The sequence below is a fragment of the Daphnia pulex genome, chromosome 4, assembly GCF_021134715.1.
Source record: "Daphnia pulex isolate KAP4 chromosome 4, ASM2113471v1".
In the NCBI taxonomy this organism is placed as follows: domain Eukaryota; kingdom Metazoa; phylum Arthropoda; class Branchiopoda; order Diplostraca; family Daphniidae; genus Daphnia; species Daphnia pulex.
Window position 1 is genome coordinate 1378720 of NC_060020.1, and position 17278 is coordinate 1395997.

General features: G+C 40.4%; 4 protein-coding genes and 1 long non-coding RNA gene across 7 annotated transcripts; 1 reads left to right on the forward strand and 4 right to left on the reverse strand.

Annotated features, from left to right (window-relative positions):
• Window positions 1–110: 110 nt before the first annotated feature.
• Window positions 111–4042, reverse strand: LOC124192200. Its single transcript, XM_046585400.1, has 12 exons — window positions 3892–4042; window positions 3547–3830; window positions 3216–3461; window positions 2962–3148; window positions 2756–2889; window positions 2565–2684; window positions 2354–2487; window positions 2059–2278; window positions 977–1982; window positions 799–891; window positions 627–733; window positions 111–551 (listed from the first exon to the last, which is right to left on the reverse strand). Exons 1-9 carry the CDS (start codon window positions 3918–3920, stop codon window positions 1882–1884), a joined length of 1455 nt encoding a protein of 484 aa, XP_046441356.1. The 5' UTR covers window positions 3921–4042; the 3' UTR covers window positions 111–551; window positions 627–733; window positions 799–891; window positions 977–1881.
• LOC124192515 lies at window positions 273–1001 on the reverse strand. The gene is made up of 4 exons (XM_046585874.1): window positions 977–1001; window positions 799–891; window positions 627–733; window positions 273–551 (listed from the first exon to the last, which is right to left on the reverse strand). Exons 1-4 carry the CDS (start codon window positions 999–1001, stop codon window positions 273–275), a joined length of 504 nt encoding a protein of 167 aa, XP_046441830.1.
• A 369-nt stretch (window positions 4043–4411) lies between the features above and the next one.
• Window positions 4412–13024, reverse strand: LOC124192195 (tyrosine-protein phosphatase 10D-like). Its single transcript, XM_046585393.1, has 32 exons — window positions 12883–13024; window positions 12532–12677; window positions 11745–11858; window positions 11498–11654; window positions 11318–11418; window positions 11047–11218; window positions 10863–10966; window positions 10698–10800; window positions 10436–10604; window positions 10191–10372; window positions 9785–10123; window positions 9605–9727; window positions 9407–9544; window positions 9225–9330; window positions 8999–9162; window positions 8611–8934; window positions 8325–8549; window positions 8102–8256; window positions 7843–8040; window positions 7663–7779; window positions 7438–7597; window positions 7255–7361; window positions 7059–7178; window positions 6793–6994; window positions 6532–6727; window positions 6202–6454; window positions 5935–6129; window positions 5815–5877; window positions 5532–5744; window positions 5329–5448; window positions 5128–5263; window positions 4412–5060 (listed from the first exon to the last, which is right to left on the reverse strand). Exons 2-32 carry the CDS (start codon window positions 12592–12594, stop codon window positions 5032–5034), a joined length of 4848 nt encoding a protein of 1615 aa, XP_046441349.1. The 5' UTR covers window positions 12595–12677; window positions 12883–13024; the 3' UTR covers window positions 4412–5031.
• Window positions 13025–13412: 388 nt separating this feature from the next.
• Window positions 13413–14144, forward strand: LOC124192209. The gene is made up of 2 exons (XR_006873612.1): window positions 13413–13813; window positions 13883–14144. It is a non-coding gene; the product is annotated as an uncharacterized LOC124192209 (long non-coding RNA).
• Window positions 14052–17114, reverse strand: LOC124192197 (caprin homolog). 3 transcript variants are annotated; one of them, XM_046585396.1, is made up of 7 exons: window positions 16896–17114; window positions 16368–16610; window positions 16144–16299; window positions 15852–16082; window positions 15663–15793; window positions 15091–15602; window positions 14052–15009 (listed from the first exon to the last, which is right to left on the reverse strand). In XM_046585396.1, the coding sequence occupies exons 1-7, from the start codon at window positions 17022–17024 to the stop codon at window positions 14555–14557; spliced, it is 1857 nt and encodes a 618-aa protein (XP_046441352.1). In that variant the 5' UTR covers window positions 17025–17114; the 3' UTR covers window positions 14052–14554. The 3 variants fall into 3 exon arrangements, with proteins under 3 accessions (XP_046441352.1, XP_046441351.1, XP_046441353.1); XM_046585395.1 differs by having other exon boundaries at window positions 14052–15024; window positions 16896–17090; XM_046585397.1 differs by having other exon boundaries at window positions 14052–15003; window positions 16896–17089.
• Between the last annotated feature and the right edge of the window lie 164 nt (window positions 17115–17278).

Below are 17278 nucleotides of genomic sequence, written 5' to 3' on the forward strand. Positions count from 1 at the left end.
TGGCCACCTTTACTAGTGCGATTCCGTCACTGTGAGATGCACCCTTTAATTTAATTTACTGAATAATCCGATAAATAAAAAAAAAATAACAACAAAACATTAAATAGTGCTTCATTTCAATTATTTTATTGACTCAGTAAATGATCAATTACTTTTTCCGTATGTATACAAAATGCTATTAATAATTGCTAACAAAACAATCACTTGACAAAGTTTAAATTTCACCGATGAGACCAGCGGTTAACACTCACACCTAATTATTATTTAAAACACTAGAACTGGATATATCTCTTGCGTAGGTTAGAATTTTTGACCAATTGCGGCGTTTCAGGATCCTTAACCAGTTGTTGCTTTTCCAGAGCACTTCGTGAAGGAGCTTTAGTGGTTTCGGGAATGATGTACAAATCCTTGTTAACATCCGAGAATTTGCTGGATTTCGTGCAATCTACGTCGTAATACCATTCGCATACTCTTCTCTCTTGAGAGTAAATGGTTCCGTTTGGACAAAGGAAGGAATCCACCAAGCCTTCGAGACTGCAATAATGCCATACCTGTGTAAACAATCGGAAAACATATGAAATGAAGTGGGCAGGCTTTTTAACGTGTGTTAAATGGGGTTAGGTTACCTGGCAGCGGGCATCAGTGTCGGCATAATAACCAGGAAGCTTGCCCGAACATCCAAAATTTGTTTGCGGGATTTCGTGAAAGATCGGATAATCTTTCCCAGCAACACCTTATTGTTTTAAAAAAGTTAATTTGGAATAAGTAAAAAATGCGCGATTGTCAATAAATTTATACCTGGAATAGAGTTAACGTCCGATTCTTCCTCCTTTGTAAATTGTGATGATGTTGGTTGATTTTGCGACAAAACGGTCGCAACACTGATTAAAACTATCGACAGATTATTTTAATAGTATAGATTTAATTTCCAATATAGCTTTCGTCAAATATAAGTAAGTGTAACATAAAAATTTACCAAAAAACAGATGAGTATGAATCATTTTTGCAAGAGAAGACACGCTGCTGACGGTTTGAAGGTACGAATACTGATGATGCGAAAAGATGCAAGTTTTATGTATATATACCTTTTCAGACAGACCTTTCTCCCCTTTGGCAGCTTTCCTTTCGATTGTACCGTATCATCCTTGGAATGGGGTAATAATACCGCACCTTAAAACATAACATGCAATCTTTATCGTTTTCACCGAGCACTATTAACTTACAAACCAAGCTTTCTCTTCCAACTTCCAAACAAACACTGAAGTTGGTTGACTCGATCATCTCTCTATTGCAAAACGAATGATGTAGCATGACTAGACTTTAAATAGTTAAAAAATTTAATAGGGCTTCCAGTTTCGAATTTCGTACGTGTCTAAATATCGGGGTTGTTGAACGACGGAGAAAGTGTCGTCTCGATCAACGATGTTTTAGCCGTTCTCCTTCTTGAAATCGACAAAACTTTCACTTATTATCTGCGGGTGAATGTGCACGAACTCATAAATACTTGAGGTAAACGCAATATTCAATTGCGCTGTCACAGTAGAAATTTCTCTAACCACGTAGACCCTTTTTCTTATTCGCCACACAGTTCCTCTGATTTCATTAATTTATTTTGTTCCCTTTCTCCACAGACACTATCGATTATTACATTTCTTTTTAGTTTTTCCCAAAGGAAAGTCCTTTGAACAAAAGAAATTAAACAGGGAAAAGTACTGGCGCAAAATCCACAACAACTTACTGGATAACATTTTCTAATGACAGGGACTGAAGTTTTTAAAAGAACACTTGAACGAAAAATAAAGTGGAAAGTTGAAGCGTTCAAATCTTAAATAACAGAATGAAATAATAAAAAGAAGAAAACAACCGAATGGTTTTTGATTTTTAACACTTCTTCTGAGTGTAAGTCAAACAGAACCCCACATTGTTGATTTCGTCTTTGCCTTCTTTTGCATCGGTGATGTAAGTAATTCGGTCAGATGAAGCTATAATAAAGAAATATTTGATTGAAATTTTTCTTTAATATAGTTGCATTATTAAGTATTTGTTCTATGCACTTACTGCAAATGGGGGCGTCGCTTGTCGTATTTTGGTTGAGGGCTGCTCCACAATAAACTGATTCGCGTACGCTTCCACCGTTTGATCCGCCCGGAATAATAAGCTGGTCTGGACAGTTGGAACCATTAGTAGCACTTGTCGCATTCTCTGCCGATTTCGTTAAAAGGAAGCCTGGGACATTTTTGAACGTTTGGCAGGGTGTGAAGCAGACTCCACAGTAACCCTGTTTTAATGGATTCATTAACAAGTTAAGTTAATACTGATAGGTATCATCAAATTCTTGTAAAAAAAAATATACTGAAGGCCTCTTGAAACAAATGTTGTAATTCTGGTCTGCAAGTTGTCGGACGGAACCTCCGTATTCTTGCTTGAAGTTGAACGATTCAAGTGATCCCGCCGTTTTGGTCAAGTATTGCAGACAGTTTGAGGGAGCTGAATTCGAAAGTTAAATGTAAAATGTTAGAAAAATGAGAGAGGGATTAAAATAGAAGCAAGAATTGCGAACAAACCGAGATCTTGAGAAGAGCAAGGGATTCTAGTAATCCTTAACTTCCAATCTTTGTTGGAGGCATCCGTCAAGAAAAATCCCAATGTGATGTCATCTTGCTCGTCGTTGAATGACAAATAAACTTGAGAAGAAAGAAAACATTTAAAGTTTTAACAAAATCACGAATTATTAATGTATGAATTGTATAATTACGATGTTGATCGGTGTATGAATCACCGCACAATTTTTGCGTTGGAGTGGTACTTCCGACCGCTGCGAAATAATCTTCGTCGCAAATGGTAGTATTCGGATTGGGTGGAGCAAGTCGGAAGTTTTCAAATTCTATCCTGAATTTTAGAAAGAAAAAGAAATGGTGTAACCATCGGACACATACAAAAAAATAAGTTGCATAATATTACTTGAGTTGACAGCTGCGGATGCTATTGCTCGATGAAGTCAATCCACCACCGATTGTAGTTCCGCCGACCCTGATACCTGGATTAGCTGGGAATGTCAATGTACAAGATTGCTTACTGGACGCCCTAGATGGAGTCATCCACATCAAAGGGCTGCGGATTGCAGTTTCTGAGCACTTTTTAATCATAACTGAAAGAGAAGACAATAACAAATGAAATAACGAATAAATTCTTTCTCGAATTAATGAGCTACTTACATGAACAGCAGACTCCGGCAGAGCGGAATAGAACCGTTCCACAATCGCCGTCTTTGATTCCGCCTTGGTTGTCACATTCACTCTGAGATAGACAGGTTCCCTCATCACCGGAATTAGTCGTACACTTGGTACCTGATACTGGGAAAAGTGACGTAAAGGACGGGAGTGTACCAAACGAGGGAATGGAACCGATGCCAAAAATTGATGTTGTTGTGGGCGCCGTCTGCGATTGTGGAACTCTGGCTTCTAAAAATAATATAATTGAACAATTTAAAATAAAATGAGTCCCTAAAGGCTAAATGAAAATGAATCAGTGAAGATTTTGTCGTACGAATTTCAGCGCCGGCTAGGTCAACGGAAGGACTCGCTGGATAAACGGAAGGATCAACGTAAGGGTATTGATCTTGATTAGGGTCGAATACGTAATAAACGGGTTCGTCAACTCTAGCTTCCAGAATATGCTTTCGGTTACATTTCCTAGGAGTTGGATTGGCGAAAGAATAGCCTATGATGGCTAACGCGATCAATACAACACTGGAAAATCTCATCTTTTTAAAGGTGATGATGAGAGCCCGACCAGTAGTATGCGTGATTTGATCCAGGAAACTTGAACAGCTATACAGAATGAAATGAGATTAATATAAATACATCGATAAATCGCAATTGAAATATTTACCGATAGAAAACGTTAGGAGAACTCGTCATGAACAACGATGATGTCGTCCGAGAATATGTTGACAGTGTGACGAGAACATGATGATTTTCGGGTTTATATATAGAAGCGACGCTGGGTTTACCCCAGAGAATGTTGAACTCGAAATTGTGTAGCGGCATCAGTCAAACGGGATTTGACCAGTAGGAAGGCAATAAATAAAAAAAAAGAAATTTATAGATCTCATCAAATCATAAACGCTATCTTATCTATAACGCTCCTATAATCATGTCTCAAGGTGGGAATATTTTATATGCAAAACGCGATTCATCATTCGGCAATAAAAACAGTCAACGGCCGCCGTATAATTTAACAATTCTATTGTATTCCAACAAGGAAGAAGAATAAGACTAATGTTTCAGACATTGGCTCAGGACTATGAACAGATCAATGACACATTTGCAACTGAAGGTCATGGATGTAAATAATATTTTACGAGCCCCGTAAAATCATTATTCGATAGGTTAACGACCTGACGAAAATATTTCGGTCCAAAATGTTAATATTTATTCGTTTCCTTATTTACGTTGTCGCAATTACAATGTATACGTAAAATGTTTAGCAACACCAGTTGAAGGATACTGTACGTAAGATTCGTTACGGTAAGTTTTATTTTAAGTCACTTGTAAAAAGGTGCAAAGTATAAGGCGAGATGATTGTTCATTTGACCTGAATACGGTCAAAATCATTGTGATGAAAACAAGGGAATGGTAGAATGCTTCTACTGCATTCAGAAATACTTAAAATTCGGGCGATTTTTACAACCCAGACAGATCCTTAAAAGTTTAATAAAAAAGGGGACGTGAACAAGTGTCAGAGAAAAAGAAACAAAAACATGGATTGCATAACTATAAAGATTCCTCAAGGCAGTTCCAGTGAGGCTGGAGACAAATACAAGCAACTTTTGTGGACGGAATACAATTCAAGAGTTGAGGTCACACATATTTTCTTTAAATGTAAAAATAATCAAAAAAAAAAAAAAAGATAAGGCTTATAAAAAAATATTTAAATATGATGGCATAAAAATATACAAGGCTCGCGTTCAATCTATATGTGTCGTACATAGCAGGCGTACAGCTGCCATTAGTTGCCAATATCTCTTCATCACATTCCTGATTCGGCGATTCCCTCATCATCTGAGTGCAGAAAGAAAAAAAGACAACAAAATGTCTGTGCAGAAAGAAACAAGCGTTTTCCTACCTTCAAATCCTTGATTATCGTGCATTTCTCTTGTTAAAATACCACCAACCATGCCCATAGATGGATGTCCAACAGCGGCAGCACCATTTGAGCCAATTGTTCCGCTGACGCCATTTGTGTCAACATATTCAAATCCCTAAACGCCAGAGGGAGAGTAGGTTGCAATAAATATTTCTTCTTTGAATCACTGAATTGAAATACCTGAAGTACAGCTAAAATACATTGATGGATACATATATATTGTTGTTCCGTCTGAACCATCCAGACACGCTCACGGCGCATTTCTTGTACCACTCCAAAAACATCAAGATGATCTTGGCACTACAAATCAAATATTAAAATTAATTTGTGTTGTCAATCATAACAATCTGGGTTAGGTTGGCTGAACGGGCAAGTTTCAATACCTGCATCTGTTGAATTAAACGATCAAGAGCTATAAATGTTCCAGACCGACCAACCCCGGCGCTGCAATGAACGACAATAGGCTTGTGAGCATCGGTAGACACACGATCGCGGAAGGATCGGACGAATCGGATCAACGTTGTTGGTGGATCAGGAACTCCGAAATCCGGCCAAGTATTGAAATGGAAATGACGAATAATTCGGCTTGATTCACCCTGGATTAAAAACAAACAAACAAACAAAAATAAAAATGTTTTCTCAGATACAAGCAAATCATTTGCTTACCCTACACACGCGGAATTCAGAAATAGACCAATCCGCGTAGTGGCTCTCATTAAGGATCGTTACCTACAAGAAATAATTCATTAGCAGATGCAAAATGATGATAATCACTGAAAATCTTACTTGGATGTCTCCATAATAAACGGGTTGAGTGTCAAACGGCCAGTATCGATCACATTTTTCGCGACCCTTTTCCACACAGCGAGTGAGCATAATAATGGCACGAGAACCCGACTCCCATGTCATACGCCAGAAATCATCACGTGTCGAATGCAAGGGTCCTTGAGTCACAATAAACTCACGTGGTGAATTGAAGCCCTAGAAATGGTAATCCAAAGAAAAGATTAAGACAGAAACCCACGCACGATTTTTTGTCAGAAATCAATATACCGGAACATAGTTGGCATTTATGTAATCCGAGCCTTCTTCGTCATCAGTTGGAAGCAATTTGAAACGCGAGTGATCGTAAGGCAAAATATTGGTGAAACGATTTTTAGGTCGGTTCACAGGCAAATCAGCTGCAACGCACGGTTGGTCTCTTCCAACATGTTTCAAGCAATCAAACTCTTCCGAAAAACGGAAATCTGAATCAGCTGCCATGCGACGGTAATGATCGGCGAAATCCTTGAGCTTAACTGGTCTCCTGTCGAGTGAAAACATGTTTTTATAGCTAATAGAACGAGTGCGAAACACATAAAACACCAAAAAGATAGGACGTACGTTGTTTCCAAACCGTCTGACAGTGAAAGGCCATCCGGACCACGATGATTTCCATGTTGGGCTTTGCCCAAACATCCGGAAGCAGCACTTCCGTTGCGTCGTCCTTTTCTTCTCATCACGATAACAGTTGCAGCACCGCAAAGAAGCAGGATGACCGGGATGGTAACGCCAGCGATTACGGTCGAATTGTCAGGGTCTTATAGAATAACAATGAGTTTTAGCACATTAAGTTTGTAAAATAATAATATTAAAAAACTTTACCAGTGATTACTGGGGCACTATATAAAGTATCGTTGTATTTATCCTTGGCGGTAAAGGCACGTATTTTGAATTTGTAGGCGGTTCCCGGTTTGAGAGGTCCGTTACAATAACCCGTCAACTGGATTCTAGATTCACAAGTTTCACTACCAACAGTAAATACCTCTGTGGTCGAATTTGTAAATGGATTGTATTGCTCAACCACCTGGACGGGAAAATCCCATGATTTTAGTATTTATCTCAAACACAGTAACAGTGTACAATATTACCTGATAAGGTGGCCAAACGTTGTAGCTTTGAACGTCCTTCCACCGCAAAAGTAATGGTGTTTCCAAAGTTGATAGATCTTTGTTATCGTCTTCACTGGCAATTAAGGTATAGCCAATCACCTAAAACAAATTTTAATAAAAATAAACACAGTAGATAAATACTCTAAGATTGGCGAATATAATCTCAATGATATACCTGTCCGTTCTCATCTGAAAAAAGGCCCTTTTTGAACTGAAGTTTGACAGACGTAGTCGTTTTGGCTAGAACCTCTGGTACTTCTTTTTTACCGGGTTTGGGCGGAGCTAAATGAACAAGATAAGATAATTGGATTAAAGCTATTGATTTCCAAACAAATCCTATTATCCAAGGATTTCTCACCCCAGATAGGCATGACTTGTTCCCACTTGGTTGAATTGCCCGAGCCGATTTTCGTTTTGGCTTGGATGCGGAACAAGTAAGTTTTACCAGGAAAAAGACCACTGATTGTGCCCGAAGAGCTACCAGGTGGAAACTCCCGAGTTATGGTGGATGTCGAACCCTGTTGGATGTTTGAGGTAAATCAATTTTCATTTCTTTTTAAAAACAATGTAATCGTTGCCATACCAGTATACCGTATGAAACGGTAAATCCAATAAGCACGCCGTTCTGGTCATGGCTAGGTAGCGTCCATTCAAATCTAATTTGACTTGGCTGGATTTCAACAGGTCTAAATGTGGGAACCTAGGATGTAGAAATACGTAAATAAAACACGTTCTCCGACAAAAAGTTGAAACACGCATTAACCTTTTCGGGGACTGATTCTCTAGTACTGAAAGAAGCACTCATTGGTAAGGAGATACTGTTCCAAGATGATCCGTTGTCACCCGATTTTGTGTAAACAGTAAAGGTATAATTCCGATGAGGCCTTAGGTTAGTGACTGTGATAAAAGTCTGTTTGGTGGATTCTTCCACCAACATATTGTTATAGTCCAGGTATTTCAACTAAAAATAAACAAATGTAAACAAAAAGATAGACTAAAACAAAACAGCAGGGGGATGAAACCTCAAAAAAATTCCAGTCTCCTTGCGGGGCTTTCCAGGACAAAGTTAATTCAGTGTCACTAATGTCTCGTGCACTTATGGCAGACGCCGGTTCCGGATAAAGTCGAACTTGACGTAGAACAGGATGAGAGGTAACACCTCCCGATACAGTCCATGCTGTCAATTAGAAAGCGAATGTCTACATGAACAAATTCAAACGTTACATCAATTTTTTAGCTGCTTACCAGAGATTTCGTATAGTCTGCCAGGTACAAGATCATCAAATATGACCTTGCGATCGGGATCGTCAACAGTCTTTTCCTTGACGTTGGTTTTCTTGGTACTATCAGTCAGCGAAAATCGATATGAATTAAAACGAGAGATGGAAGATGGTGTTGGTGTATAGCTGAGTGTCAAGGAATTCGTTTCATGGCGCTTGACGATCACGATATCCGATGTAATAAGTGGCACTGCAGGATGAAAAATTTAGAATTGACGAGTTTAGAAATATCATTAATATTTAAAGATTACGAGTTCGTAAAGTGAGTAAGGTCTTGTTGCTTTCCACGCCGTAAGAGATGGATGTCATTTCGATGATGTAAAGGGTGCCTGGAAATAGTGTGTCGATGTACGATTGGTTTGAGTCACCATTGACCACAACCGAGCGTCTTTGTGGTTGATCTGTTTGTCTCTTCCTGCGATCATCTTGTGAGTTTACAGAAGGCGAAACGGGGTCCGATTCTGCTTGGTACCATACAAGTCGGTACATATCAACCCTACCAGGGGGTCTTTCCCAACTTAGTGTCACATTTGTAGCATCAACTAAAGGTGTCAATCTAGCCACAGGATTTGGATCTAGTGATGACGCAACAAACAATTATAAAAACTGAAATAGATGATTTGCGATAGCAATACTCACAGAGAGTATGTTGCAGCTCTATAGGAGCAGCACTTTCGACTCTGTGACTGGCAGAATTAATTAAAAGGACGTAACGTTCGCCGGCAGTTAGTTGTTTCAGTTCTGTATCCGTACTGACGACTGAACTCAATTCACTCCAACTGACATTATCCGCCGTACGATAGCTATGACAGAATAGAAAATGATGAGTCTAATCTTTAAAAAATGTAGCTGAAGAACACTATACCGAATTACGTAGTTGGTGTAAATAGAGTCTACTGGGGCGGACCAGGTTAGTCGCAAAGAAGATGAACTGGTAGCTGCCACGCTGAAATTACGAGGTGAACGAGGATCTGTAAATGATGTAAATTGTATTAGGAGATTTTTAATTAACAAAAGCTGATTCCACTTCATAAAAATTATACTTACAGACGGCTTGGAAGTGGGTGTTTGGCTCACTCAACAGACCGTGACTAACAGCAAAAACCCTGATTTGATAACTGGCGCCAGGGTAAAGGTTTTCTAACAAGATTCGCGGCTCCGTTACTTCACGGGTCTTAGGATCACCTAAATTAGTTATGATATTAATAAAAGAGAAATCTCTTAATTTTGTTAAGGTTTTTGTACCAGTGTCATTCCGGATGTAAATCACTGTATAATTATCTTGTTTGGAAGTTACGTCAGACTTCCAAGAGACATTCAGACCGTTTGGTATTGGAGTTAATTCCTCAATGATTGGAGACGAAGGTCCTGACAAAAAAAATCATAATGACAAATCCTCGTAAAAGAAATTAATTAAAAAATTACTTGTGGCTTGATAAACGGCAACAGAGTCACTTTCCATTCCAGCCATTAAGGCAATGACGGATAGAGAATAATTTCGACCAGGTAAAAGAGAAGTCATGACCAGTTGATTAGCAGAAGTCACTAGAACGCCGCTTGTATCGGCTGCGTTCAGAGCTGTCACGTCACCAGCGGAGGGAGGGTTACTATCGACCTCAACAACCTCTTGATATGCGACCCGGTAGGCATCTTGCTGAGAGCGAACATCAGGCGACCAAGCGAGAACTAAATCCGATACAGATGTTACGCCCTCGGTTCCAGGAGATGGAAGTGAGGCTGTCAGGTTCTGAACAGTGAGAGGACCTGGGTAATAAAATGTAACATGTAATAGAGGTGTTGCTCATCTTAGGAATGTAAAACGTCTACTTACGAGTGGTGACATTTGCTGTTGCTGGCCACGATGCCACGTTACCCGACAGAGTTTTGACCAAAACCGGATACGTTCTTCCAGGTTCTAAACCTTCGTTAAATAAGGCCATACGAGATTCGTCACGTCGAACAATAATGGGTGGTCGTCCTGTCCCCACGGATACGTGGTATCGGTCAAATTCGCTGCAGCCAAAAAGAATTAGTTTGATGTTTTAATGGCTGTGCGATAAAACGAAGCGAAAATACCTCATGCCTTTCGGCTCTTCCCATCGGATCTGGAAGGAATCTGAGGTGACCAGACGTCGCTCAAAAGTAACATTTCGCGGTCTTAATGGCACCGTCCGATACTGTGCCGTTGTTGGTAATGATATTTCTCCATTGCTGACTGTCTGAACCGAAATGTTGTAATTCCTTCCTGTTAAAACAATTAAAAAAAAGAAAAAAACGGAATGAGGAATTTCTCTTTTGATCCGTAATGGCATCTAGCCATGAGAAACTGAAAAGAAACCTGGAAGCAGGCCATAAAATGGAGCTTGAGCTGGGCCGGGTGGCTCCCCAACTTTTTCTACCTCCAACGTGCTTTCCACCGCATCTGGTGGATCAATCGACACCTGAGCAAAGAAAAAGTATGAAATGAAATAAGAGTTCCTTAAGATTTTAGTTTAACGTATACCTTGTAATTTGAATAGATTCCAGCTGGATACGGAGGTTGCCACAAAACCAATAGAGTGGTTTCATTTCTAAACCACACGATGAACCGTCCGGGAGTATTTGGACCTAGTAATTATGTAAGTAAACATTCTAGTTAATGAAAATAAACAGTAATCGAAGATGGGGAAAGAAAAAATCACACGTACGAGTGGTAAAATTTTGGACCACTGCCACTTCACTGTCTCGGTTTTCAAACATGGAGTGCAATTCAAGCCGATAACTGGCGCCTGGAGTCAATTCCCGGAGAGGGAAAGGCGAGGCATCCGCCGACAGGACGAAGGTGCGGATACCAGTCAACGGTTCCGAGAGAGCGTGAAGCTAAACGAGAGAATAAATAAACGCGCGTAAAGCGATCGTTATTTTTGGCTAAAAAGGGGAGAAAGAGAGCAAGGGAGCGAGAAGTGTTTCTATATGCACCTTGATTTTATATCCAGTTACTCCGCCCACGGAAGGAGGGTCCCATGTGACTTGTACCGCTTTTCGGACGCGGATGGCCAGGTTCGACGGAGGCTCGGGAGCTATTTAAGAGTCATATTCCCGTTGAAAACATTTAGAACGGAAAAAAGAAGCGACTTCACATCGGTATTTAAAAGAAACCTGTGGGTAATGTGAGAGTCCAAGCCGGCCAGGCGTTGAGCGTAGCGTTCCAGAAAAGCAATTTGAAGTGATAATTTGTGCCAGGCTGTACGCCACGCAATTCAATGGGCTGTAGAAGTTCTGTAGGTAGGAGTGTGTTGTTTGGAGGTGGCACTCCCTATAACGCATCATTTTGTTGTGGGTTGTAAAAAGAAAGTTTTCAAATGAAACTGCGGAAAGATCAATGCATATTTTTTTTAATACGCACCTGGGCCGGCCAAAAATCCAAACGGTAATGGCCTGTGCCTGGAGGGACGAGAGCCAAAGATGCAGCTTCATCGGGAAACCGAACGCTTAACGAAGCTGTGCCAACTTGCTGAGCCTGTAACAACAAAAAACACAAAAGACACGAATGTCAGAAAAAATTAACGTTCCGTTTCGCAAGAATCGAACCAGTCATTGATTGATCGCAGGGTATGTACAAGAGGATAAAAAACGAAAATGTCAAGATATTTCTGGGTTCATCCGGATAGTCTTAGTCTTAGAAATAGGGTGAGAAAATCATAGCACGAGACGCGATGCCGTGTACACTAGATTTTGGACGGGGGCCAATCAACACGCGGAAAAAGAATCTTATGAAAATAAAATGGGAGACTTTATTAAAAACAAATCGCTACGCTTCTCAACGTTACCATTTGTCACTTTAATGATGAGGCGATGCGTTTGAATCGCCGACAGACGTCGTACTCACCGCCGGCCTACATTTTACCACTGGGGATTGGCTGCAACAAGTTACGAAACGAAAAAGCACATTGACAATTCCGTGCTCTGTATGAATCTACAGTGAAGTCGAGCGTGTCGTTGGCTTTATTGGAGGATTATCTACACAAACATTAACTCTGGGCTGTTGCAGCTGTTATCCTTGTCTGGCTTCAGACACACATGCAAGCACACAGATTCGAACAGTGATTTTTCTTACTGGCATTAGACTTCATGAATGAGTCTACTTGTACTAAAAATAGCTGATTACATCCCAGAAAATATATATCACTCACCAACATCAGGAAAATCACAGCTGCATTTAGGCAGCCAGCCACTAGCTTTGAAATGTTGGTCATTTTCAATGGAGGGCAATATCCAGCTAGTGAGATTTAGGTGAAACCTGAGCAACGTTGAGAACCTTCAAAGGTTCTGATGACCACTATTTAGAAGAAGATAAATACAATTAGTTTCAACACTACAAACTTACTAGATCTTTTAAGTTAATCAAGTCAAGCTGAAATATAAAAAAAAACACACACACTTCTGGGATGGTAAGCCAAAGCATGCATGACATACTTTCCCCATTGCAAATGAGGAAAGGCACCTGCCCTACTTCCACCTGGCCAAAATAGAAGGTTATTTACCTGAAGACAAAAACTTGCCAGCCTCTCCACATTTTTTAATTTTGATGAGGACAAATTAATGGCACTGCGGTCGACTGATATTCCAAAGTGAAAATAATATTCCTCCAACACCAAGGCACGAATTTCACGTCGAAAAACCGAGAAGACTTGCAGTGCACTAAGATGTGTTTTCGCTCCTACTTGTTGTGGCACCAACTTGCTTGTGTGGGCTCCATCTGGCGGCGAGTATTTACCGCTTCAGGGTAAATAAAACTATCGATACACAGCTTGTATAGCGCGATACATAAGCCAAAATGCAAAATATAGATTAAAAAAACCATTTGTCACGGAGTGTCACGGTAGAAATTCTGAAATCAACGCTGTAAGATATTGCCACACCACGAAACCACCAGGTTCTGGCCGGATCGAATCACATTTTATACGTATGACGACACTATGGAAAAATTTTCATTTAGATTGTTTCGTATTTCTCGTCAATTGCAAGGAGAGAGAGAGTGACGCAAGAAAATTGAAAGGTGTAAGTAGCTCTGACTATACCTCGTCCGGCAATCCAAATCTCCTATACACTCACAAAAAAGAACCCGTGTGTCAAGGCTGCTTCCCGACTACGCCTTTCTTTGAACAACTTCCCCCGGATAATAATATCTTGTGAAAACAAAATTTATTCTAGTTCCCGACCAGTAGTATTTTACGACTATCGTTGTTGTATTCGCTCATTCATGACGACAGAGAAAATAACATTTCTAAAAATATTAGCGAAAACTTGTGGAAAGTCGAACCAATTTTTTTGTGGCAAGGCTACCACGTCTTGAGGGATGGGTTATTTCTCAAAATGTCTCCTTGGTTCGCCTTGACTAATCTAGCGTATTTCCTATGCTAATTATACGCCAAAACCATTATCATTTGAGGAAGCGGGCATTCCAAACTGAGGGTAATTTGGGTTCTATTTTTTTAATTATATAACCCCACATACCAACGAGTGTTGTTTGGAATTGTTTAGGTGAAACAAATAACTCTTTACTGGACCTTGAATCGAACATCTTTCTCTCCTTTCAATCCAAGGCTAAAACGTGATTCATCAATATGTAACGGAAGAACTATTTTCGATGATTCACGAGAATTTTTTTTTCCTCTTCAAATTTTAATTTACAAAGTCAGAATGCATTGGCTTTCACGTCATCTTGAATGTGTATTCTCCATACAGCCAACTTTCCGGTTGTGTTATTTATTCATCACCGCTTAGGTGACTAATACAGCAGCAGCAAGGACGCAAAAAGATTAAATTCTTGGCTAATGTGCAACATGACACAAGTTTCAGAATCGGGGAAAATAATTGGGACACGTGAAGATCGACGGAAAAGAAAGTAAACAAAAGATGTAGAAAGCTTTCACGCCGTAAAAATAGTAAGGTTTTCACGCGTGCGGAATTATTTGTTCTAGACATACGAAATTGATTTCTTTTCATTCGTGGCCGAGGACAAAAGAAATGATGACGGTGATTTGACAAGAGTAAGAAGGAGAAATAAAGTTGAAAATGATGGCGAATGCCCGTTTCACTGTCAAGATGGCGGAGGAGACGTTTCCGTAAAAAAAAAAAAGCCGGCATTTGAACTTCTATTTCAAAACAAAATAAGATGGGACGATTCTGGTTTGACCGCCGCTGTCCTCTTCTTTATTCCTTGGCGTACGCTGTGTTTCTGCCATCGTAATTACCACCACTTCCTCGAGATGATCCTCTGGGAGCTCCTCGGGGTGGACCTCCACGGTATCCACCACTGTTGCCTCTTGGCGCATACGATGAGTTTCCTCTGTCGCCAGATGATCGGTAGGAACCGCCCTGGTTGTAGTTTCGTTCGCCATTGTTGCCTTGGTAGCGACCTCCACCATTGTTGCTTTGGTAGGAACGTTCGCCACCCTGATAAGAGCCGCGTTCCATTCCGTTGCGATCACCTCCATTACCTTGATGACGATCATTATTCTGATAGTTCCTTTCGCCGTTTCCTTGACGATCACCACCACCATATCCACCTCTGGAGTTGTTATAGTAGCCTGATCCGCCACCACGTGATCCTCCTCTAGGCCCACCGTTACCACGACCACGGTAGCCACCGCGACGACCATCTGTACCTAAAATAGCCCATTCTAGACCAGTTATTAAGTTTCAGAACCAGAAAACCAGTAATAAACCAAAAATTTAACCACAATTACCTTGATCGTTTGAACGGTAATTTGAATTAGTCCACGTGTTGGATTCGTTACGACTCTGATCCTGTTGGAAAGCCGGAATATCATCTTGAGGCTCTTCAGCCCATGGTGAACTTGCTGTTGCCCGGTTTTCTTGGGCTTCCACCTGAGCGGTAAGAGGAGCTGGGTTTTCTTGGATGACGGATTCGATAGGGAGATCATTAGAAGGTTGTTGCTGTTGATGCATCTGTTGTGGAGGTGGTTGTTGTTGTTGCTGATGCTGTGTGGTTGGTAGCTGCATAGATGGTGGACCAGGCACAAGTGGTGCAGCATGGGCAGCGTACATCGAAGCTGCATAGTGAGGGTACGCCAGGTGTGGCATCTGAGAATGGACCATCACAACTGCAGAGTCCATCGATGCGAGAGAAACAGGAACATGAGCAGCGGTTTGAATGGGCATGGGGACGGATGCAGGGATAGTGGGTAAAACTGGTTTAGCATCAATCATTGATTCTTGAATGAAATTGAAATCCGTGCTACAGAAAACAAAAAATAGTTAAGATTTAAACAAAATCAATTTAGTAAAGGTTCAATACTCGATGTCGACGGGGAAGTACGCTGCAGCTTGTGGGACGACTTGTGGCTGAATAGGCAAAGAGACTTGAGGCTCAATGTACTCCATTCCAGTTTCAACATAGGTTGGCTCATCTGGCATGTTTTGATAAACCTAATACAAATCTGGATATTAAAAGAGAACAAGAAAAAACTTTTGCAGTAACTGCTACCGTTTCCATGTGGGTCGTCTGGAACGCTTCTGATTTCTCCATGACAGGCTCAACAATTTCAGGTTCAACAGGCTCAGGCTCAACTTCTGGAGGAGCCTTCCAATCAAAGTATCCGTTGTTGATAATGCTAAAGACTAGGTCTTTAAGTTCGCGATATGTGCTACCTGCTACTTCTTTGTTACGTCCCTCCATTAGATGTTGAAAATGGGTGGCTGAGTTTGCAACGGCATCCTAAGAAAAAAAATTGTAACTGTGTTCAACTGACATGGAATATAATTCAACAAAATAATACATTGAATTTCTTTGGAAGATTTTGACGGTCAATGGAAATCAGGCTGTAGAAAGTATCTAGTTTTTGGAGATCAGATTCTGTAAGTTGAGGTGAACCGTGCAGTCCATTCAAGAAATCTTCACGAGCAGAGGGGGAGCACAGGCAATTGAAGATTTCCTAAGAAATAAATAACACATTGTGAAACAAATCCAACACGAAAAAATTGTTTAAAATAATATACATACTTGGATTGTGAAAAGCTCTTTAAAGCGAGATAACTCATACTGTTGCCTCTCAAAGATTTCTTTCTTCTTCCTTTTCTTCTCTTCTTTGCTTGTTTCACTCCCAATTTTCTCAAAAGCTGTCAAGAACTCTTTAGTCAACTCCAAATTGGCAACAACCTCATCATAGCGATCAGTGGCACGCTGCTGTTCTTCTGACAGACCCTTTCCTCTTGCCAACTCTTCACGATATCCATCAAGCCTTATCTGCAATCAAGAACAAAGCATTCAGTATCAAGACACGGATTGTTAATTAAATCTCAACACTTTCATTGCCAACCTTGCAATAATGTTTCACATAAAAAATTTACTTAAAAATAAAACATGTTGATGTAGTAAGGTATGAAAACTAAAGCTGACTTGACACGAACTAGAATAAAGAAAGCCATGTTGAGACACAGGGAGCCGGCGTGACGACCGCGTGTTGCCACAGCCGCCTCCTTCAGAGATTTCCAGAACAAAAAACTATCAAGTTTACTGGTGATATATTACCTTCCGTTTTTCCAAATTTCTGCATTTCTTCTCTATAACAGTATTGGCAGATTTGAAAGATTCCGGAAGGTCCAAGACCGAAACTTTCTCCACTTTTACAGATGTATTGTTAGACGCGATCGACGGCATGTTCGGTTCAGTCGAAGTAGCTCTGACTTTAATCTATCCTAACCAGCAACCAGACTACCCGAGCTTCTTTCGCTTATGGGGCCATTTGAGTTGTCGGGTTGGGCAACCGTAGGCGAGTTGCCGCAATTCCTGTGACAGAAATGAGGAAATTTAAGGTTGCCAAAACCGATTTGATTACATATCGATTTCCTCGAATTTCAGAAATTATAACAAATTTCTTCAACTGATAAAATACCTAACTCAATAAATGAAAT

Bases quoted from the DNA above. Each gene is read 5' to 3' on its own strand.
- LOC124192197 (XM_046585395.1), bottom strand. From the start codon at position 17,024: ATGCCGTCGATCGCGTCTAACAATACATCTGTAAAAGTGGAGAAAGTT. The intron at 16,300-16,367 runs GTATGTATATTA...TTTATTTCTTAG, and splicing joins AAGAGCTTTTCACAATCCAA to GAAATCTTCAATTGCCTGTG. The intron at 15,794-15,851 runs GTAGCAGTTACT...GATTTGTATTAG, and splicing joins AGACGACCCACATGGAAACG to GTTTATCAAAACATGCCAGA.
- LOC124192200 (XM_046585400.1), bottom strand. From the start codon at position 3,920: ATGACGAGTTCTCCTAACGTTTTCTATCG. The intron at 2,685-2,755 runs GTAATTATACAA...TTTCTTCTCAAG, and splicing joins TTCATACACCGATCAACATC to TTTATTTGTCATTCAACGAC. The intron at 1,983-2,058 runs GTAAGTGCATAG...TCTTTATTATAG, and splicing joins AAGCGACGCCCCCATTTGCA to CTTCATCTGACCGAATTACT.
- LOC124192515 (XM_046585874.1), bottom strand. From the start codon at position 1,001: ATGATTCATACTCATCTGTTTTTTG. The intron at 892-976 runs GTAAATTTTTAT...ATCTGTCGATAG, and splicing joins TCATACTCATCTGTTTTTTG to TTTTAATCAGTGTTGCGACC. The intron at 734-798 runs GTATAAATTTAT...TAAAACAATAAG, and splicing joins GGACGTTAACTCTATTCCAG to GTGTTGCTGGGAAAGATTAT.
- LOC124192195 (XM_046585393.1), bottom strand. From the start codon at position 12,594: ATGACCAACATTTCAAAGCTAGTGGCTGGCTGCCTAAATGCAGCTGTG. The intron at 10,124-10,190 runs GTAAGTAGACGT...TTTATTACCCAG, and splicing joins AACAGCAAATGTCACCACTC to GTCCTCTCACTGTTCAGAAC. The intron at 9,728-9,784 runs GTAATTTTTTAA...TTTTTTTGTCAG, and splicing joins TGCCGTTTATCAAGCCACAA to GACCTTCGTCTCCAATCATT.